This window comes from Peromyscus maniculatus, chromosome 19, assembly GCF_049852395.1.
Source record: "Peromyscus maniculatus bairdii isolate BWxNUB_F1_BW_parent chromosome 19, HU_Pman_BW_mat_3.1, whole genome shotgun sequence".
Lineage (NCBI taxonomy): Eukaryota > Metazoa > Chordata > Mammalia > Rodentia > Cricetidae > Peromyscus > Peromyscus maniculatus.
In genome coordinates this window covers 65,093,854-65,116,191 of record NC_134870.1, presented here as the reverse complement: position 1 = coordinate 65,116,191, position 22,338 = coordinate 65,093,854, and the positions used below count along the sequence as shown (strand labels likewise).

General features: G+C 44.7%; 1 protein-coding gene across 2 annotated transcripts in view; it reads left to right on the top strand.

The window, feature by feature from the left end:
• Window positions 1-448: 448 nt before the first annotated feature.
• Window positions 449-22,338, top strand: part of Me2 (malic enzyme 2) — a 46,840-nt gene continuing 24,950 nt past the window's right edge. Inside the window, exons 1-7 of one of the 2 annotated variants that reach the window (XM_006970098.4) lie at window positions 449-966; window positions 9,846-9,968; window positions 13,628-13,761; window positions 17,199-17,348; window positions 18,828-18,903; window positions 20,484-20,645; window positions 20,916-21,019. In XM_006970098.4, coding sequence (XP_006970160.1) covers window positions 9,858-9,968; window positions 13,628-13,761; window positions 17,199-17,348; window positions 18,828-18,903; window positions 20,484-20,645; window positions 20,916-21,019 — 737 coding nt within the window. In that variant the 5' untranslated portion in view covers window positions 449-966; window positions 9,846-9,857. Of the gene's footprint in view, window positions 967-1,081; window positions 1,407-9,845; window positions 9,969-13,627; window positions 13,762-17,198; window positions 17,349-18,827; window positions 18,904-20,483; window positions 20,646-20,915; window positions 21,020-22,338 lie in introns of those variants that run through there. The other variant, XM_042264477.2, reaches the window with a different exon arrangement.

The window sequence follows — 22,338 nt, the reverse complement described above, 5'->3', positions numbered from 1 at the left end:
AACAAAAATAAGTATCTTCCAAAATCCTAGTTGTGGGTGGGAACAGATGTGGGACAGGGTGTGTGTGTGTGTCCCTTGCTGCCTTCAAGGATGAGAAGATGAACTGTTCCAGCGCTTTCCCGAGAACACTGACTATCTATTCGTGGTGACAATGGCAGCATTAATGATTAGTAAATTCCCGGTAGGTCAGTAACTGGGCCAGCAGCCATGGAGGATGGCATAGAATTTTGGAGAAGACCTACATTCGCCAATAAATACTGCTCAGAAAAATGCAGCCCCATCAAAGTGCCCACGCTTGCGCTTCTTGTGCTCCCTACTCCCCCTTCTCCTGCGTTGCCCATCTCTTCCCTCCTCCACAGGCGGTCCAGGAGAACCCACATCATAATTTCCTCGTGTCTGCTGGACTAGGAGATTGGTACCCGCAGACCACGCGCCGCGCCTGCGCACAGCCGTCTTCTCGCGTGAACGCCCTGCGGTGGCTGCCGAGTCCCTGCCGACCCGGAGTGCCTGGCTGGTGGCTGGCATAAGCCACCCCCTCCGCGTCCTCATGGAACCGGGTACCACCCTGCTCCCCCGAAGCACACCCCTCCTCCCGCCGTCGGGGTCGCGGGTGAACCTCTGCGCGCCGCCTCAGAAGAGTTAACACCCAGGAACCCGGCGCAGGAAGGTGCAGCCGAGAGGAACCGAGCCCGGGGGGCGGAACCAGGCTGGAGCCACGTCCCGCGCCCGCTCCCGGCCTCCCATTGGCCTGCGTGCCTGTCCGTCCGCCCGGCACCGGCCCGCGCCTCTTTCTCCGCTACCTCTGCGCGTGTGGGGCGGGCTCCCCCCGGCAGAGCAAGCCGGAGCTGGCGCCGGCTGCCAGGAGCTCGCGGGAGGCCGGGCGGGGCGGCGCCAGGACCGAGCATCACGGGCTGTAACGCCGCGGCCTCTCCGCCTGCAGCACCACCTGGCGCGGGCCAGGGTTCGGTAAGGCACGGAGCGGGCGGCCTGGTCCTGGAGGGTGGGCGCGGGCCTTTCCGCCCCGGCAGCCGCGCGCGCCGTTTGTGCTTCGCATGTGCGGCCCGCCTGGCGGGTGGGCAGCGGGGCGGAAGGAGGGACTCGGCACTCTGTGGAGCTCCAGCTCGCCGGTGCCAGGACACCCCGCTTTCCTCCCAGGAGTCCAGCCCGGTGCCTTCCAGATCTCCAGCATCCCAGTATCTTTTCCTCTTGCGCTGGGGAAAGACATACTTTTGTAGTTCGAAACCCCTTTGGCAAGATTTCTTTCTCAACAGAGCCCAAGGAGGCACAGGAGTTGGGCTGTGTGTTCCTCATTTTAAAAGAACGAGTTGTTGCGGGCTAGAAAGTTCTAAGATTGGAGTGGTTCTGTCCATTCATCTGTAATGGCACCTGTACACCGGGATTAGCAGGTGACTCTGACTCTCTTCATGACCAACCCAGAGTATGGTGTTGCGTTTGTGGTTTTAGGTTCGACTTTATTTGGGGGGGGGGGGGTACTAATGATCATTCTAGAAAATGTGTATTGCTTGTGGTGATAAGCATGATCGAAATAACTGACCTCAACAGAAGTGCACCCTTAGTAACGTTGGATCCCTGGAATTATCCTCTTAAAATGCTTGTGGCAGTCACTTCTAAGCAAAGCAGTAACGTTGTTACTTCTGTCGGTGTAGGAATTGTTGGTAACAGTAGCAGCACTGTTGTTAGAAATGGTCTGGGCGCTGTTCTCTGAACAGGTTACCCCAGAATAACCCTTTCAGGTTAATACTGTTATCTCCCAGTAAATACCTTGGAAGGTTAAGTAACTATTTCAAGACCCGAGTCTTTAAATAAGCGAAGGACTGGATTTAAACTCAAGCTAACTTCATAGCTTTTTAACTGTGCATACTCCTTAAGTGTTGTTTATGTTGGTAAGTGATTGCAAAGTAATGCAAACTTTTTAGTTTCCAAATATCCTGGAAGATAGAGAAGAAACTGTCGGTTGCATGCCCCAAATAATTTGAAAAGTAAATGCACCTTGTATATAACCGCTGTAAATAGGTGGTTATACATCTGCTACACGGTTTTCAGAAACACAAGACAACAGTTTAACTTTTTTAATACTGGAATTTTAAGAAACCAGCCTTGAGCATTGATTGTAAGCTGCAGTTGTGTAGTTATGAAAGCTTGAAAGTTAGATACAGAGGCCAGAAATGCTGATATAATGTTTTATCATCACTAGGCATGTTGGACCTTGCTTTTATTAGAAGGTCCTCGTTTATTCTTAAAATGAATGAAGAAGCAGCTGAGTCACATCCCTATAAGGAGTTTAGTGTACTTATAAAATATATTTCAGAGTTCTGAAGGACTCACTGTTTCAGGGTTGCTGTGTTTTTATTTGGTTGGTTGGTTGGTTAGTGTTTAGAAAAGGGGCTAACATAGCCCTAGCCAGCCTTGGATTCTGAATTCTTCTGCCTTGATTCCCAAGTGCTGTGATTGCACCCCTGAGCCTCCATATCCTGCTCATTTTAGAGGTGTTGTTTAAGTTAAAAGCTTCTATAGTGCTGTTTATGCCTAATTTGTATTTAATTCCATTTTTAAAATTCTCATCTATACTAAATTTTATATTATGTTAAAAATTAAAGCTCATTGAAGTTGAAATAAACTAGACACACACACACCAAAAAAATGAAAGAAAGAAAAAGAAAAGAAAGAAAGAAAAAAAAGAAACTCACTGAAATCTGTTAATCTGGGTTCCAAGTTACATTTGGTTTAATAAAAATGTAATTATGGAAAGTGAACTAGTTTATTTGAAGTTTATTATTGATCATTTTGCTTATACTGCTGAAATTGATCAATGTTTGCAAATTTCAAAGTGAAGAACATATTATGAAGAACATATATCTACATAATAATATTATGTAGATATTGTTTAGTATTTTCTGTTGTCTGGATCTCTGTCTCCTTTTTTCTTTTTCTTTGGAGCTGAGGACCAAACCCAGGGCCTTGCTCTTGCTAGGCAAGCGCTCTACCACTGAGCTAAATCCCCAACCCCCTCTGTCTCCTTTTTGACCAAGAGAATGAAATATTTTAAATGTTAATTTTGATTATCCTCATAGCCTCTAAATTTATTAAAACAATGTTGATGCAGAAACTCCCAGGTGTTTAGAATGCAGCTTCTGACTGTGTTCGCCTGTAGCTTCTTGAGTCTTATTTAAATTGAAACTGTCTTGATTTAGAGCTTGAGGGAGTGAAGAAAGCCCTTGGAGTAGCTCTTGTCGTGAGCTATGAGAACTGAAACTCAGGGAGGGTGTGACTTAACTGCAAATTAGTTGATTCAGCAAGTGGCAAACCAGGGTTTCAGTCCGGGCAGTTGGACTGTAGAGCTTGCCCTTTTTATTGGAAAACCTTCAAGTCGGCCGTGAGGCTTCCGATAGGATGACGATACTGTGTGTGTGTATATCCATCACTCTGTAAGTCTGTCGTTAGAGTCGCCTTTCCTTTTGTGTGTGTTTTGCCCGTGTGCACTTGGTGCAGAGGCCACCGATGTCCTCAGTTACTTCCCATCTTCTTTGGAGACAGGATCTCTCCCTAAGCAGTAACCTTTGTCTAGACTGACTGGCAAGATCCGCCCGTCGCAATCCCCCCACCATCAGCACTGGGGTTACACCCATGTAACTGGCTTTTTATGTGTGGGTGTTAGGGGTTTAAACTCAGGTCCTCGTGGTTGTGAAGCAAGAACTCATGTCCCCAGCCCTCACTTTATTGAGAGAAATTCGTGTTCTGGTGGAGTGGTTGGTTCCCAGATTAAACTTCATGAACTTTTTTTGGGTTTTTGTTGATGTTGTTTTTTAAGTATATATGTAGAGGGTATTTGGGACCAGAGAGGAAACTGCCGCCTTCTAAGTTAAGAACCTTCTTTAAAACTACTGTAAATCTTGCTATTTGGAAAGCAGGAGGACTGCTGTGATTTCGAGGCCAGCCTGTTCTAATTAGTGACTTCCAGACCAGCCTTTGGAACATAGCAAAACAGTGTCTTTAAGGACAGCATCAGAACTCCCCTCCAAAGCCCACTATCCCCATCCTGTCCTAAAAGATAGGATTTAACTGCCATAAAGTAAAGGTGATAATAACATAAAAACAAAGGATACATTTACTATTATGAATGTCCTAAAAATGTCCTTAGGTGGTCACAGGCCAGCGAAAACCTGACTAACCCCAATGCCAGTTCAGAGACCATTTGGGATCTCCACGGTGACAGCTCATTCCAAACCGGTCGTTATCTGAGTCCAGACTCAAGTTCAGGTCTCTAACTGCCAAACTCACTCATTACACCAAGTCATGACCTCTGTCTTGTGAAGAGTGTCGAAGACTGGTCTCTAGTGATTAGCCTTTCCAGGTGGCAGCCATCTCATTTCTGTCTCCAGGGCATGCAGTGGCTTTACAATTGAAGCCTTTTGTAAACAGCACTCGAAAGAGAGGTCCACTGCCTCAGAGTTCAATGAAAGGGGCCAGGGGGAAGGGCAGTGGCCAATGCCAGCGGAGAACCAGGATCCATGAAACTGGAGTTTCCTGGAGCGTGCCCCAGGTTCCACGACCCTCTGGAGTAGGGGACCACAAAGGAAAGCGGTAGACTTTGGTGGTGGTAGAACATAAAGAACATTGCATTGTCGGGGTGGGGAGACAGTACAGCAGTTAATAGCACGTGTTCCTGCAGCAGACCGGGGTTCAGTTGCCAGCACCCCCGAATGGTGGCTCACAGCCGTCTGTAACTCTGGTTCCACAGGATCTGACACCCCGGTTTGACTTCCTTGGGCACTGCACTCACAAGGTACACAGACACGAATACAGATAAAAACACCAACCTGAGAGACCCTCCCCTTCCTGAACAGTGAAGTTAATGAAATAGGAAAAAAAAAAACAAAAACACAGAGGCAAGTTTGAGAGGGAACTCTTCATATACAGCAGTGGCCAAGAGTTGAAGACAGACTCCTCCTGGGTAGACATGGAACTGTAAGGACAGGTTGAGTCTGAAGGGTTTATTGCTCTACAGGAGATGGGAACAGATTTCCTAGGCCCTGTTTACCCATAGGAACCAAAATTGTATGTCCCGAGTGAGAAGTAGGAGAGCAGTCGGCAGGACTAGGAAGTCTGCCCTGCCCAGGATGGGGGTAGGTTAAGCCGGTCACCCTACATCATGAGTATATCCTAAACCTTCAGCTCACGTGAATCTGGGTTTGACAATCTGCATCCATTTAGATATGGACTAATTTAAGAATTGCTTTTAGGCCATAAACCCTGATCTCGCTGACGCAAACTCTCAGTGGCCTCCAGAAGTTGGCTTTTAGAGAGCATATAACATGTAGGGGCCCACTATCAAAGATCTCTACTGTAACTGCCAAAAGAAAATTACCTCAGATGGAAAGAAATTAAAATTTATATCTGAGTACTGGAGACATTAGAGTGATTTGGAAGGGTCTTGAAAAGGTCTTTGAAATATGTAGTGAAACCAGAATTTTAAATTATAAAATATGAATAGGTTCGAATAGAAATACGGACAAATAAAGTGGAAAATGCCCATCAGGAATAGGTAGTTAGGGCCGGAATGTAGTTCAGTTGGTCGAGTGCTTGCTTGCCTGTGTGCAGGATGCCCTGCTTTGCTGCCTGGCACTGCAGGAGAACTCCCCAGGCCGTGGTGCAGGGAGATCGGAAGCTCGGGGCCTCAGATAGGAGATTTGTCTCAAAAAAAGAAAGGGGTCGCTGAAGCGCTAGGAGAATTTAGGGTAGAGGAGTTGTTTAATAATTTTATTTGGAAGAATGGGATTTAGAGGGAAAAGAAATAACTACATAAAAAGTTAAGAAACAAATCGAACCAAAGTTTCAAGGGCTGTAATTTGGAACATGAAAGGGAAACCAGACCAGGAGCCCAGATAGTAGCTCTTACGCTGGGTGAAATAGCGCATGCCAATTCCTATGATTGGGCTTTCATGGTTTTCAATAAATTAACAACTTTAAGGAGGGTGGAATTATAAATGTGATTCAAAGAAAATCTGTTTAAGTATGTAAATCCACTAATGAGTGCATAGTTAACTTTAAGGCTATAGACTTGGTTTAAATAGCTGTAATCTTGTGCTTCAGGCAGGAATCTCAAGGAGCTAGGTGTCATCCTGTAATCCCACAACTTAGATGCTGAGGCAGGAAGATTGACTTGATTCGGGGCTATAGAATGCAATCCTACTCACCTCCCCCAATAAAAAGAGGGGGAAAAGGATTATAAAACAAACCCCTCTCCAAAAGACATGAGAGTGGGAAGGGGATCTGTTGGGAGACGGCCGGAGGGATGGGAGGAGGAAGGATGTGTGCATGTGTTATGGGGATATATTATATACATGTATAGAATGACAAAGAGTCTTTTTTTTTTTTTAAAGATCAAAAGTAAGAAAAAAAAACCATTAGGGTCATATAAAATGTTTTTGGTATTTGTCCTGTTCTTTGCTGAGAGCTACAAGTTTTGGAGTTTCTTGAGGGATAGGAATGTCATTTGTTGTTCTTGGTAAGACTTTTTGATTCCATCATTTTATGCTAATGAGGTAACTGGGTAAAGCTCCTGGAGAGCTCCAGGATGGGGCTGGGCACTGCGGGGTCTAGAGGACTGAACCTTCAGCCTCACCCAGGACCTCTGGGAAGGGTGGGGCTGGACATTAAGCCCTATAAAACCTCCTGCATTAGAAGAGTTCATGTGCTTCTGGGTTGCCAGACACGTGCAAGACCAGGGGAGGCGGCAGTGTACCCCACTCCTTCGCACTTTGCTCACACATCTATCTCGCTGTTCATCTCTATCCTTTCTGTATCTTTTTAGAGATAATTTTTAGAGTAATTAAAGTCAGTCTTTCTCTGAGTACTGTGAACCATTGTAGCAAACTATCAAGGCCAGAAGGGAAGCTGCTTGGTGAGGCGCACAGGTGGCAGTCTTCTGTTTGAGTCAGCCGCTGGAGTGAGGCCAGTCTTGTGAGTGTGGGTCCTAACCTGTTGGTCTGACGCTATGTGCAGGTAGTATCACAGTTGAATGCAATTATAGAGCATCCTTGGTATCTGCTGTAGAATTGTGTGGAGTAAGCCTTGTATACAGCTAGTCAGGCGTTTTCTGTAATTCATAGGAGAGAGATGCTGCATCTCCACAGAATTGGTGACTGAAATGTGGAAGGAGAGGAAAAAGTTTTCCCTTTACACATAAATAGTTTTGTCCCTTAATTGTTCTGTAGGTAGTAGATCCACTAACTAGGTCTTAGAAATAAGTTCTAGTACTTGTTTCCAGAGGAATGGGGAGCTGCACGACAGGGAAAACAGAAACTTCACTATTCTCTTAACATTGTGTCTTCAATTTTCAACATGTAAATGAAAAAAGTGACCTTAAATCTGAAGAGATTGGGCTCTTTGATTTTTAGATCTCCTGGCCTTGTGATCTTCAAACAGTCAATTTGGGTATCTTTATGGATATTCAGGTCATGTATAAGTTAAAATTCTAGGAATGACAAAAAAATTACATGCAGTAAAAATTGAAAGTCAAATTCACTTCTGTCCTTTCCGCTCTCCCGCCTCTCCAGATCTCCAAGTGTGTGTTTGTCTTTTCCGATTTGTTTTTAATGGGATGCTCATGTTGTATGTGTACCGTCTTCACTAACAGACTCTGCTTCTGTCTCACGATTCTTGCCATCCTTTCTCTTAAAAGACGCCTCAGCTGAATTTTAATTGCTGGCTAGAATTGGACGTAGATGGGTCGTTGAGGGATTTGAACAGGTGGTTTATGAGGATTTTGATGGTTAGCTTTTCCTCTAATCGTCTTTTTTTCTGTTCTCCCACCTCCTGATGTGTCACCTTTTCTTAAGGCTCACACTCAGTGCTTAAATTCCTTCCCTAAAATGTTTGCTTAAATTCGTCTCTGTGTTGGCCTTTTATGTACAGTGATTTTTCACTTTCTTCAAGAGCAGAAAACCTTTCATTCACACATTCTTTTCACTACAGTCCGTTTCATACTTTACTTGAAAGTTGCTTGTATCCATGGCTACCTAAGCTGAGTGGGAACATCTGTGACAATGTTGAAGTCTTAAGCTTTGCATTACATCTCAGCGTCACCCTTGAGATATGAGTGAGTTGGTGGGGCTCCGGGCCTTACGCGAATGTATTTGAAACAGTGTATCTTCTGATTTCTGGTGCCTGGCAGAAAAGAGCTTCAGCAGAGCCACTTGAAAACTGCAGTATGGCAGTGTCCATAACTGAACGATCCGCAGTGCTTGAAAACTAGCCTGGTTTGAATTTGCTGATCTCTGGAGTGAAATACCTGTAGGAAACAATCCAGAAAGGCTGCTCACTTCCTGCCCCTAGGGGGGTGTGTGCAAGTACAACACAGGAAGGAGATTTTCCGTCCTTCAGATGACAGGGATTGGTAGCCTCTGCAGCAGGGGCCAGCAGCGTTTGTTTTTAAGTCAAGAATTAGTGAGTAAACAGTTTAGGTATTCTGAGTCACGTGTGTTTTCTTTGTGTTCTCTGCTTCTATTTTGCCTATGTGTTTCTGCAACCCTATGAAAAATGTGAAAACCCTTCTTAGGTCAAGGACCACATACAAACAGGCCAGAGTCTGCTGCTGCTTTTTAAGAGCACACCCATTTTTGATTGCCAGCCTACACTATCATAAAACAGTATTGCTTGCCCATAAAACAGTATAGTCTTGAGACACTTTGAAGCGAGTGTCTTGTTCCATGATAAAATTTAAAGTGTGGTGCCCATTTTTCTCCCCTAGGGATTTCCCATTGTTTTGGTGGTGTCTCCTGGGGGAAGGAGAGGAGAAACTAAAAACCGGGGAGGGATGTAAACCGAGAACTCCGTACCGTCCCTGTAACTTCTGTGAAAGCTGGACCCAAGCGCTTATTTGAAAGTCCTATTTTATGGTTGTCCTTTAGGAAAGGTCTTCAGTTGGTCGAGCTGTGTTTGTTTTATTGCTTAGCGAGCAGTCACTTGGCTTTGACAGTCTGCTTAGCGGTGGTTCTTCCCGTTTACTCGGGACTTTGAGAAGAGCAGGGGAGAAGCCAAAAGACTTTCCATAACAGCAGATAGACAACCAAACGCAGGTAGCTCCATATTCGTTCTACATAGCTATATGTAGGTAGCTATGTTATATATAGTATATGTAATGCCATTTCAGTCTGCCTTGGGGTCTTATACTAAATTAAATGGTTATTCCAGCATTTGTTGGCACACTTGACACCACTGCATAGATTTTTTTAAAAATCATTTCAAAAGATGCATTTCACACACCTATCATATCCCTTTCTTCTGAAACTTTGTATCGTGCATTCAAAGTGGAATATCTTCTCTGTGGCTACTGTATATTCATTTTTTTGGTTGCTGTGATCAAAACCTGACAAAAAGCTTATAAGGAGAGGGGTTTGTTTTGGGTGAAGGCCATCTTGTCAGGGGAAGAGCTGGAGGCTGGGCCCAAAGGGTGGAGGGAGACAACTGCTGACTCACTCTTTCCCCCTCTTCCTTCAGTCCAGGACCCCAGCCCGTGCATGGTGTCACTCACAGTCAGGGTGGGGGTTTCCACTAAACCTTTCCGGAAGTGTACCACAGACATCGGAGGCATGTCTCCTGGGTGATTCTAATTCCAGTCAGGTCGACGGTGAAGTGTAGCTCCGTGGCCAAGGTCAGGCAGTGTAACATCAGTAGTGTATCTCCCTTCCCATCACCCGTCAGCTGTCTCAGGGATGCCTTCAGACTAGGGCGTTTTCCAGAGTGCAGTGAGCGTCCACGTCCGCCTTCGCAGTGGGTGGTGCTTTGGAGCTGTGTGTTTCTTACCGGCACTTTGCTTTTCCCAGGGGAGAGAAAAGATGTTTTCCCGGGTAAGAGCCGTTACCAGTCCTTGCGCTCTGACATGCCGCCGCCATTTGCACCTGAAGGAGAAAGGCAAGCCACTCATGTTGAATCCCAGAACGAACAAGGTTAGTAACATTAATGCCAACGTGATTTATCTTCCTGGTAGAGGTGTGCTTTTAGACTGACGAGGCTTGAGAGTTTTGTGTTCGGTAGCTCTGTAGCTGTCTAAGGCCTGCGGAGAGTCGCTTTTTCTGTGACGGATCTCTTCATTCAGCTGGCTTTTGTTTCTTTGGTTGGTTGGTTGGTTTTGGTTTTTCAAGACAGCGGTTCTCTGTGTAGCCCTGGCTGTCCCGAAACTCACTCTGTAGACCAGGCTGGCCTCGAACTCAGAGATCTGCCTGCCTCTGCCTCCCGAGAGCTCCTGAGAAAACATTCAGGTTTTGACTCATTCTGACCTTTATTTACTGTATGACACTGGCTTCTGATTAAGACCTCTTGGCAACTTAGCTGATGTCATCTGAAAAAAAATGGCAGAAAGCAGCTCCTGCTTGTTGATGCTTTCTATGGAGGGAATAACACGGGGCTTTTGACCTGCTTTGCATCCTGTCTGGCGTGTGCTTAAGAAATGTCTCAACAGCGGTTGGGGGAGAGTTCAGTGGTAGAGTGCAGCACCACAAAACAGTCATCAATAAAATGTAACTCTGGGTAAATATATACAAGATGGACTGGCTGGTTTTGTATGTCAACTTGACACAAGCTGGAGTCATCAGAGAGGAAGGAGCCTCAGCTGAGGAAATGCCTCCATGAGATCCAGCTGGAAGGCATTTCTCAATTAGTGATCGATGGGGGAGGGCCTAAACCGTGGTGGGCGGTGCCATCCCTGGACTGGTGGTCCTGGGTTCTCTAAGAAAGCAGGCTGAGCAAGCCAGGGGAAGCAAGCCAGTAAGCCGCACCCCTCTGTGGCCTCTGCATCAGCTTGTGACTCCAGGTTTCAGCCCTGCTTGAGTTCCTGTTCTGACTTCCTCCAGTGATGGACTGTGATCTGAAAATGTAAGCCAAATAAACCCTTTCCTCCCCAACTTGCTTGCTTTTTGGTTATGATGTTTCATTGCAGCAATAGAAACCCTAACTCAGACAATGTGATATTTTAAAAATGTAATTCTGAAAAGAGATTTCTTAAAGAAAGCTTGCAAGAGGGTACATAGAGTTTATATCACAATATATGAAGTATGTATGCCTTCTTGGGAATACTGCATTGAGATGAAAGGTGTGTTCTGTTTTTTTTTTTTTTTGGTTTTTCGAGATAGGGTTTCTCTGTGTAGCTTTGCGCCTTTCCTGGAGCTCACTTGGTAGCCCAGGCTGGCCTCGAACTCACAAAGATTCACCTGGCTCTGCCTCCCGAGTGCTGGGATTAAAGGCGTGCGCCACCACCGCCCAGCTGGTGTGTTCTGTTTTAAAAGACTTGCTGTAAAAATTTTGCCTATTCTGTTTTTTTTCTGTTGTAAGAGAAAAATCATGAGCTGTTTAGCATACCGTGTTTACAGGAGTTTGAGGCCTGCAAAGGAATAGTAGGTGCACAGAGTACTCCTCATCTTAGCATGTCGGATGCTTGCAGAGAGTTACGTAAGCTGCGGTTACAGGGTGCTCAAAGAAGGAGCTCCCTTCCCGTTTTCCCCTGCCTCCACATCTTACATGCTCTTTAACCTGTAGCTCATTCCTGATCCAGGACTGGAGACATGGTGTGGTAAAAGAGCACCAGCAGGGCGTGCTGGGAGGCTCATTCAAGCCCTAGAAACGTTATAAAGCAGAACAAAGCAGACCACCGGTGACCTCTCCACACCACCATAGATGGGTGGTTGCTCCTTCTCCGAAACCCTGCAGCGATTCTTAGCCCCTGTTCCTATGCCATCACCAGTCTTTGTCTCTTTCTGCTGCTTTCCATGTCTTGAGACCATGTTCCCACGAGTTTGTCTTTGTGAGTATATGTCCTGTTCCTTTGGGACAGTACCATTCATCTACTTTGTATCTTTTCTAATGTCACCTAGTAGCCACTTTGTAAATACGATGGATTTGCTTATTTGCCTTTAAAGTGTGTGTGTGTGTGTGTGTGTGTGTGTGTGTGTGTCTGTGTCTCTGTGTCTGTGTCTCTGTGTGTGTGTCTCTGTGTGTGTGTGTGTGTGTGTGTGTGTGTGTGTGTGTGTGCCTGCAGAGGTGTCCGAACCCTCTGGACCTGGAGTTACAAGTGGTTGTGAGCCCCCTGCCGCGGGTGCTGGAATTGAACTTGAGTCCTTTGAAGCGCAGCCTGTCTTCTTACCTGCTGAGCCATCTCTCCAGCACACACACCTTATCTGGCTTCTTAGAGTGATGATAGATGTTTCTTTTTCTCTTTTCTTTCTTTCTCTTTCTCTTCCAAATCCAGCACTGGGTATCAAACTCCAGGCCTTGTACATGCCGAGCAAGCTTCTGTCACTGAGCGATGCCTCAGATTCTACTTTATAGTAATATTTACGTGTGTATTTCTATTCTGTATATCTAATGAAGTCTCCGGTTAGTTTGGCAGTCAGCTGAGGATAGGACAAAGGCTTACATGTCTGGAGCTAGAGCCATGTAGTCTCCCGTGCTTCGCTAAGAGTTCTGTTGCATGATGCATGCCCGGTCCACTCAAACACCATGTATATATAGCTCCTGCTCTTGTAGCCTGCCGGTTATCTTCCGGCTCTTTCCTGGATGTTGTATTCCCCCAGCTACCTCGGAGCTTTTCCGTGCCTCACGCCTATGGACATCTTATTCCCTAAGCTTTTTCCTCTGCAGCTTTTTGTGTAGCCTGTTGTTTAGTGGGCGTTAGCCAGGGCTTCAAGCAGTTGTCTGAAACTGGGGTCAGCTGCTTTTCTTGGATAAATGCTAAGCCTTCGGTTATTTTCCAGAACTAAAAAAAAAAAGTTGATTCCTGATCATTTGGCCAATGCTCTTATGCCTTATCCCTTCTATGGAGGAAAGAATTTTAAGAAATCCATACCTAAGCATTTTTGCTGGGTTCATTTTAATATATTTTATCCACAGCTAAAAACTGGAAATTGAATATGTTTTGACATAGATTAATTTTCAGCTCTATTTCGTTGATTTCATTTATAGGTTACATGCATCTATATATAATATGAAGTTTTGGTGAGTTTTCTAGGCATCAATGGCTTAACAGTGCTTTGATTGGCACTCTGTGGTACCCATTGTATGGATATACCGTGAATTCCTTATGGCATAGAGATGAACTTGTAGTTAGTCATAGCCAAGCGATCTAGGAGCATTGTTAGAACTGATCACTGTTACACACCTGCGTGTTCTCTATTTAACTAGATGTTTCTCTGGAATGACTATGTGCAGGTTATATTGCTTAATTAGAAAATACGTGCGTTAAGTGTAGTCAGATGTGGTAGCACCCACACCTTTAATCCTAGCACCACACTAGGGAGGCAGAGTCCTGCCTGGTCTGTGGAGTAAGTTTCAGGATAGCCAGGGCTACACAGAAACCCTGTATCGATCCAAAAACCAAAACAAACCCAAGACGTTCAGATGTGCTTTAGATCCCCTTCCATCTCCAACAGCAGCATCTCCAAGACAGAACCTTCCCGTACATTCATCGTGTATGATGTCATCAATCTTAAAACAGTTTGAACTTCCTGGAAAAGGTGTTTTACCTTTCAGGGTTTTCATTTACTTTGTATTTAAAGGGCGGTGCTGTTGCTCCTGCAGTTAGTACTAATTTTAATTCTTCACTTCTGTTTTTTAGGGGATGGCGTTTACGTTACAAGAACGGCAAATGCTTGGTCTTCAAGGACTTTTACCTCCTAAAATAGAGACGCAAGATATTCAAGCCTTACGATTCCATAGAAACTTGAAAAAAATGACTAACCCTTTAGAAAAGTAAGAGCTGATGGGATGTTTAGTTGTTGTGTTGGCAGTCTTTTTTAGAATCACGGTGCGATTATTTATGGCATGAGAAATGTAGACGCTCCCAGTGAAGTTTGTTCTTTTATCAGTTACCTCCTCCTATGATGATTGTGTCTTCTTCCTTTTAGGGCATGCTTGCCAGTGATCACTGCTGTAGAATTTGACAGACTAAGTTCTGTGCCAATGATAATGCCTAGCATTCACATTCCACATGTGATTTGGACATTGGAAACAGGAGGTGCCGTCTGATTTGCTCCCATTTCATTCCACAGCTTTCACTGGGCTCCCACTTTGTGTGTGACATTTTGCTGCTAGATTTGGAAGTGCAGGAATCCAGGAATAAGGGGCTGCCTCTGGGGAGGGCTTTCTTGCTGGTAGAGACTTGAGGTTGATGGGACATCAAATAATGAGGGAGCTAACTGGCTTTTTTAAGTAGGTTGTGTCTGCTGATAACTAACCTGCTCCCATGATAGCCCAGGGACCAACCCAGCAACATACAGCCCCACCTTCTAGGAGTTCAGCAGCAGATAGCTATGCCGTGGCTGTAACTGCATTCTGTCTGTACTGCGGTGTGTGTTATGGTAGGAAAATTGCAATTTTCTATTCTGAGAGCATGAGGGGTCATGTAGCCCAACTTGGGGAATGAGATAAAACTTCTGGAAGGAAGCGATATCTGAGCCGAAGTTGAAAGCCTGTTGCAAGCTAACAGTTAAAATGAGAAAGGAAGGTATTGCAGGTAGCGGGAGTTGTCTGAATTCAGGACGGACTGTATCTATTGGGGTAAATCTAAACACTGCTGACCTGTGGGAGTAGTTCCGTTGACTGGATGGGACAAAAAGATAGTTGCGTTGAGAAGCGAGTGGGTGGGAAGAAAATGTAATCTCCTCTGAAGTTCAAGTAAGAGGGGGAAGAAAGACACCGAGCCGTGGAAAAAGTGGAACTCTGGTTTAAGTATTCTTGCTTGGGGAACAAGTTGAATGTGTTCATAGTTGCACAGAACAGACTGAGGAGAAACGGCTGCAGCAAGGTTCCAGAAGAAGATAAAGGGGCAAGGGCAGAGGTAGAAGGCTCCACTAATCCAGAGGGGGATAAACGCAGATATATTGGTAAGGGTAGGTGTGCTAGTGATGGCTCTGAACTCTTACCTGGTGAAATGGAATTTGAATGTCCCAGATAGACTATAGAAGGGCTAAGGTCACACAGAAAGCCTATTCAGTTAGGAAGTGAAGCCCCTCGAAGTAGATGGGTCGGAAAGAGCAGCCCTGCCATTGTGGCACACTTGCTTCTCAAGTGTTAACAGCACTCGAGAAACTGATGAGGAAGGAGCAGGTTCATAACTTGAAGGCTAGCCTGGGCTACACAGTGAGACCCTGTCTAAACACAACAGAATGCACCCAAGCAGGCCCTGAAGGCCCTGTGGAGTGATCTCATTTGGAGAGCTGTCGTCCTACAGGGCAGCCTTCGTTTCTACAGAAGAGGAGAATGTAGCCGGGGTTCAGGTTTGGGGGCATTGTTCTCGGCTTCTTACTGTACAGTGAAATCCAGCCTGGCTGTCTGGAGTTGTCTGATTGGTGGGCGGGGACGAACATGCTCTGGTGGGTAGGGGTTTGCAGTGGCAGAGATGTGTGTACCTGCAGCTTCACAAATGGTGACAGTTAGGGAAGGGGGTAGGGGGATGACGGTGTGGAATTCCGGGCATGTGTCACCCCTAAGAGACCTGGGTAGGAACAAGATCAGTGTCAGGCAGACGGAAGGGACTAACGTAGGGTGCAGTGAGAGTGGACGGAGGAGGAGGCCCAGAGTTGCACAGATCCCTCCGCGTGCCTGAGGGCGGGCCGTCTGTCTCTTGACTACCCCGTCATCTCTTTCAGAAAGCCATCTTTCCCATTTTATAGCCTGATTGCTTTTGATTACTTCCCTAGAGGGAGGAGAAAGCTTCTCTTTAATTTCTACCTATTATTGATGTCATTTCTGTCCCTGGTAGCTATATAGAAAATACAGTTCATTTGTATAAATGGTTTAAGTAAGTATTCACCAAATAAAATATAGAAATACAGACGTCTCAGCCTAAAATGGAGTTACGTTCAAATAAACCATTTTTAAATAGAAAATATCATAAGGTGAAGGTGTGTTTAGTATACCCAACCTACCAAATACCATAGCTCAACAACACAATCCATTTCAGAGCAAATTACTGACCTTTGATTGCATGGCTACCTGAAAGCCACGGCTCACTGTAAGAGCCCGGCATAAGAGAGAGTGTTTGCATATAACCTCCACATATACCCTCCCTTTTACAGATGATCACTCCCTTAAGGTTTTTTTTTTTTTTTTTCTTAACAGTGCAAAAGCAATGTGAAGTTGCATACAGTAGAAATAATAGGGTATAGTGGGACCAGAACCCAGGAATATAGAGTATATGTGTGCGGTAGGAGAGGGAAATGGATGGCCTCAGAGCTACATTAGGAGACATGAGTCAGGAACTGTTCCTAGCAGACAGTGAGACAGGGCCATCAGATGCATCGTTTCCAAGGAGATGAAGTAAGTCAGGATAGAGGACATGAGGCCAGAAAGTACATGAGGGTTTGTAACTTTTAGAGGTCTGAGCTTTATTTTATTGGCATTTAGAATTAATTTAAGAACAATTAGAAATTATCACAGATGATGTATTTTAAAAGAATGGATTGGAGCAAGAAAGGAAAATTGTCTAAAGACTAGTTAGTGGTTTAGGCTGGATATGGGGAGGAGTGGACATAGTTGAAAGATACTTTCTAGACTGTGGGAGAGAGAGAGAGAGAGAGAGAGAGAGAGAGAGAGAGAGAGAGAGAGAGAGAGAGAGAGAGAGAGAGAGAGAGAGAGAGAAAGAGAGAGAAAGAGAGAGAAAGAGAGAGAAAGAGAGAAATTAAGAATGGCCTCTAGATGGACCCTTGTTTCCTTGGTGGTGTTTCTGCTCCATATACCCAATAGCGCTTAAAACACAGCTGCATTATAAACTCTGCAGCATTGGCGGCTTCCTGTGTCCCTCGACTTGAGAGCTGTGCTGGGCCTTCAGTGTGTGGTGAACGTTTGGATGCACACCATTTCCTTCAGCATCTGCATTTACGTGTGGGCCTCCTGTTGACCCCTTAGCATTTCCACGCCTTCGTTCAAAGGCTTAGCTGCCGTTTCTCTGGTTATCCTCCAACACTTAAGTACTCCTGTGTGCTGCTAGTTTTTAGTACTGTGTGTTACAGAATTATAACTTCGGGTTTTGGTGTGGTTTCTTTTTTGAGGTGGGGGCTCGTGTGTGTCTGTGTTTATGAACGTATGTGAAGGTGCACAGTTTTAGACATTTAGGTTAACTTTCAAAAGTCAAATTCTTCAGTGTGATACAAGCTAACTTAGACATTATTTGCTGTGCTTAATTTTAGATACATCTATATAATGGGCATACAAGAAAGAAATGAAAAACTGTTTTATAGAATACTGCAAGATGATATTGAAAGTCTGATGCCAATTGTATATACCCCAACAGTTGGTCTTGCCTGCTCCCAATATGGACACATCTTTAGAAGACCTAAGTAAGGCTTGTTTATAAATACAAATATGCCATTGATGATTGTGTAAGGAAAACATTCTGTAATATCTAATTAGATTTCTGTGTGTTACGGTCCTATCTCTGCCAGTTTTCTCGCCTCACAAAAGCCTAATTTGTATTAAAAGCCTAATTGGTATTAATAAAGACTCAACATGTTGATATCTCTTGTTTTTGTAGAAATAGCTCAATTAACTAGCTGCTAATAATTGTTGCCAGTGTTAGAGGAGTTGTATAATAGCTGTACCTTTCTCCTCCCCAGGTCACAATTACGCTTCAGCCTTTTGGCAGTTTGCCAGGTTGGGGGTGGCTTCCTCATTTATCAGCTTTAATTTCTAATGCTTGTCCTCCCTTTTAAAAGAAAAGTTAGCTTTGATGAATTTTAATGTCAGACCGTTCTAGCACCGTCAGACACGTTAGTAGGAAGAGTTCTCCGTGTGCCTCACGTCCTCGAGGGAGCACATGGCTGCCTGTCACCTAAGGGTGACAGGACCGTTAGAGACCATTGAGAGGAAATTGACGGGCTGGATCTGTCAGAGACGGTTTCTGAGTTTTTCTGCCCCTTCTGATCTGTTATTGACCCTAACCCTTGTTTTTCTCCATGGCCAGCTCACATATTGATACCCTTGTAGGCATTTAGATCAGGAATGACAGCCTCTCTCAGCCCCTCCCCCTACACACACACATCTAGTCTGAAGGCTCCTCTCAAACTTGAGTCCGCAAGAAGCAGCTGCTGCATTATTGAAAAGGTTGAGCCCTGCCAGCTTTCTCTCTCCCCACAAGCTTCTGATGAGGAAGAAGATCTAGCAGCCTGAGCTTAGCGGGCACCCTCCGTGCTTATGTGACAGAAACTCCCTGGCAGACACCAAAAAGCACTGTTGAACCTGTATGGTGCTATTATCAAAGTATTCAGAACATTTCTAGGAGATAGCCTAGTGGCTGGCCACATGTGTGGTTTCTTCGAGAAGAGTGTTTCCCAACTCAGCTTAAAGGAGAAAAGGAAACTGGGAAGTGTGCTGCCAAACCTCACCCTGTGGTGGTTCAGTTAGTCGAGGCGTGGGCCAGGTGTAGTTTATAAAAAGCTCCTTGAGTGATGCTCATGTGCACCACAGATGAGAATTGACAGGAGATGTAACCACACGGGGCAGGACTTTTGGATGCTGTTACAGCATGAATTCTGTTTCCTATGTAGGATTTTTTCTTTATTTTTCACTTTGATGATTAGACCATGCAGTGGGGACACATTTCTTTTTGGGAAAATGATCACATCAGTTAACAATAATCTTTGTTATTTTGTAAGCAGCATAGTTATCATTTGAAAGAGTTGAAGTGTTTAGAAATAAATCAGTGCTTGGAAATGAAACCATATCTTGATGCTTTATTAGAATATCTTTAAGTATCCCAATTATGGACAAAGACAGAAAATATCGGTCATGAAATGCGAAAGTGTTTTGTTTTGTTGCAGGGGATTGTTTATTTCAATCTCAGACAGAGGTCACGTCAGATCAATTGTGGATAACTGGCCGGAAAATCATGTTAAGGTACGAAGAGCACACCCTCCTTCTCACATGTCTTCTCCTCCTTGTAAGTTAACTTTAGATCGCCAAGAACAAGTTTCCCTTGTTGCGCTGAGCTGTTGACACTTACGTATACATGCAGATGTGTGCTTTGTGCCTGAGGAGGAGCCAGCAGTAATCGCTCTGAGACGGATCACCGGGACAGTGCTTCGCTCTGAGCGAGACGTTGACGCTAGTGTACAAAACGAGTGTGGTGTAGCCCCTCCAGCTTTAGTTTTTTGGTTTTTGTTTTTTTGGTTTTGTTTTTTGAGACAGGGTTTCTCTGTGTAGCTTTGCGCCTTTCCTGGAACTCGCTTTGTAGACTAGGCTGGCCTCGAACTCACAGAGATCCGCCTGCCTCTGCCTCCTGAGTGCTGGGATTAAAGGTGTGCGCCACCACCGCCTGGCACTTTAGTTTCTTGGTAGAGAAAATCGAATGCTCAACCCAGTGAACCCAGTGTGGTGGTACAGACCTGTAGTCCTATAGTCCCTCCCCTTGGAAGGAAAAGACAGAAGGCCCAGAAGCTTGAGTTGGAGGCCGTCCTGGGATACATGAGACCTGGCTCAGAAAAGGAAAGAAATGACAGAGGAACTCTGGTTCTGGAGGGTAGTGTGTTCTCTCTCTCTCTGTCTGTCTCTGTCTGTCTGTCTGTCTCTTTTTGTCTAAGGTAGATTTAGATCCTTGACAAATACTGTGCTATCAAAAGAGTTTTAAATGTAGCAAATACAAGCCATGGACAATGTAACTGAATTCATAAAGCAAATTGAGTAACTTATTTAAAGACCTTTGGGTGGCTCTGTGCTTGTCACTGCAGTCATCTTACGGCCTTTAGTGTGAATGTCTCGTTCCCAAACACTGATGAATCGTGGGTTCAGCCATGTGCAAGCCCAGCACCTCCACGGTGAGGGTACAAGGATCGGGTCATCCTTCACTACACAAGGAATTCTAGGCCAGTCAGTGCTAAATTGGACACTGCCTCCCTCTCCCCCACCCTTCCAAAATCATTAGTTCAGATAATTTAGGGAAAATTTGGGAAAATAACTAAATTGACAGTATCGTCTTACACACTTGTATGTAGTTGCATATATATATATATATATATATATATATATATATATATATATATGTATTTAAAATCTAGATTGTTGTTTTTCTCCTTTATTTTGCTAAGGTTTTTCTTGATTGCCCTAGGTGTGGAAATCATGCTGTTTATTTTTAGGCTTTTTATTGTGGTAACTTTGGACTTGAATTCGCTTCTCCTGTGTTTCAGACTATGGAAAGAATACATAACTTCATCCTCCTGTCCCCTCATTCTGTTCCCAAGCCAAAGTCAGATGGGAAACATGTCTAGTTAATTCTCCTTTAATAACTCATAATAGGCAGAAGTCCTAATTTAAGTATGCTCATGGGGTTATGTTTGGAACTAGGTAAGAAATGATTCTGCTTCCGAAGATGAGAGTAGAACCAGAACAAGAGAATCCATCCTCTTTAAAAATGCACTTCTTTGTGCCCCCCTTTTGGCAGCTTTTAATAGGCTTTTTGTTTTATTTTATTTATAATGAAGGCTGTTGTGGTGACCGATGGAGAGAGAATTCTGGGTCTCGGAGATTTGGGTGTCTATGGAATGGGGATTCCAGTAGGAAAGCTTTGTTTGTATACAGCATGTGCAGGGATACAGCCTGAGAAGTGCCTGCCTGTGTGCATCGACGTGGGAACTGATAATAATGTGAGTAACACCTCCCTTTTGCCCAGCCTCCCCTATCCTTAAAAAACAAACAAACAAAAAAAACAACTATAGCCATCTCTGAAGATTTGTGAAGGGGAAAGTTTGTCATTTTAGATGTTAAATCTTTCTCTTAAATGTGGCTTTTAGTGTTTATATAAATAAGAGTGAATCAAGTCTATTAAGTTTCTTTAAGGATTTAAGTTTTATATGTTTAATGTAAATAAATACTGTCATAAAAGACTTTATTTTTGTATTCAATTTCTTATATAGGCACTGTTAAAAGATCCATTTTATATGGGCTTATATCAGAAGCGAGATCGTTCCCAACTCTATGATGACCTGATTGATGAGTTTATGAAGGCGATTACTGACAGGTATCCTGTGAAGCTGGTGGTTATGAAAGAACCTCTTCTGAGGGGGGGGGCGGGGGGGGGGGGGGGAGGCACCATTCTGCTGTTTTCTTTTATGTCCCGAGAGCATGTGAGTCGGGAACGGTTAAATTGTGGAAACTTTTTCATGATGGTACCTCTGTGTGCGTTGCCGGCTGGGATCACGTGACATTTAGAAGGAAGTCTGCTGTCACCTCTCCTAAAGTCTCAGTGCGTTCCTCCCATAAGCCTTCCGTGGCCGAGCTCACTCCCTCCACTCCACCAGAGCGCTCCTGCATCTTTGACATCTTACCTGGGCTCACTTTGTGGGGTTTATTTGTTTGTTTCTGGAGATGTGTGCATGTGTATTTTGGGGTGAATGTGGAGGCCAGAGGCCACCTTTGTAGAGTCTGTTCTCTCCATCTACCTTTATGTGGGTTGAACTCGGGTTTTTTTGTGGGTTGAACTGTTTTTGTTTTTTTTGGTTTTTTTTGTGGGCTGCTGTCCTGGGAATGGAGTTCAAGGCCTCACACACGCTGGACAAGCACTGTATGACCGAGCTGGACCCTCAGTTCTTGCATGTGCAGTAAATTGTGGCCGCCATACATGTGACTCATCAAGCCACCTGTGTGGCCCTGCACTCTGAACTGCTGGGGCATCCCGTCTTGAGATTTCCATCACTGTGTCCCGTTCCTATCTCAGATTGAGTTCTTTTCTTTCCAAACAGCCACCTTCTCTATTCCTAACTGCTAATAATGGCAGTAACGCTCATCCCATTGCCAAACCTTTAATCTTTATGACTCTCCTCCATCAGCCGTTCCATCCGCGCTTCCTCAGACTCCGCGGGCACTACCATCTGCATGCCTCAGAAGTGTCTCTTGTTACCACAGCCTCCTTTCACTTCCCCTGGATTCCCCTAAGCCCTTCTCCTTCCGGTTTCTCTCTAGTTCATTTCCATCTAACACTGGGATTAATCTTGTAAAAATGTGTATTGCCTTACTTTTTTTTTTTTTTCTGGAAGTTTCTCAGTGGTTTTCTATTACCACAGCTTAAAACCCAGATTGTTCATCTTTATGGTCTAGTGCCCCCCCCCCCCCGTGTGTATACACACGTGTGTGTGTGTGTGTGTGTGTGTGTGCATATGCATTTATGTGTGTGAATGCTGGTGCATGTACCACGACAAGCGTGTGGAGGTCGAAAACCAAGCTCCTGTGTCTGTCTTCACCTTCAACCTTAAAACGGAGGTCTCTTCATTGTTTTTTTTCCACTGCATACTCTCTTCTATGGCATGCTTTTTATGCTGCTAGCTGGTTCACAGGCTTCCA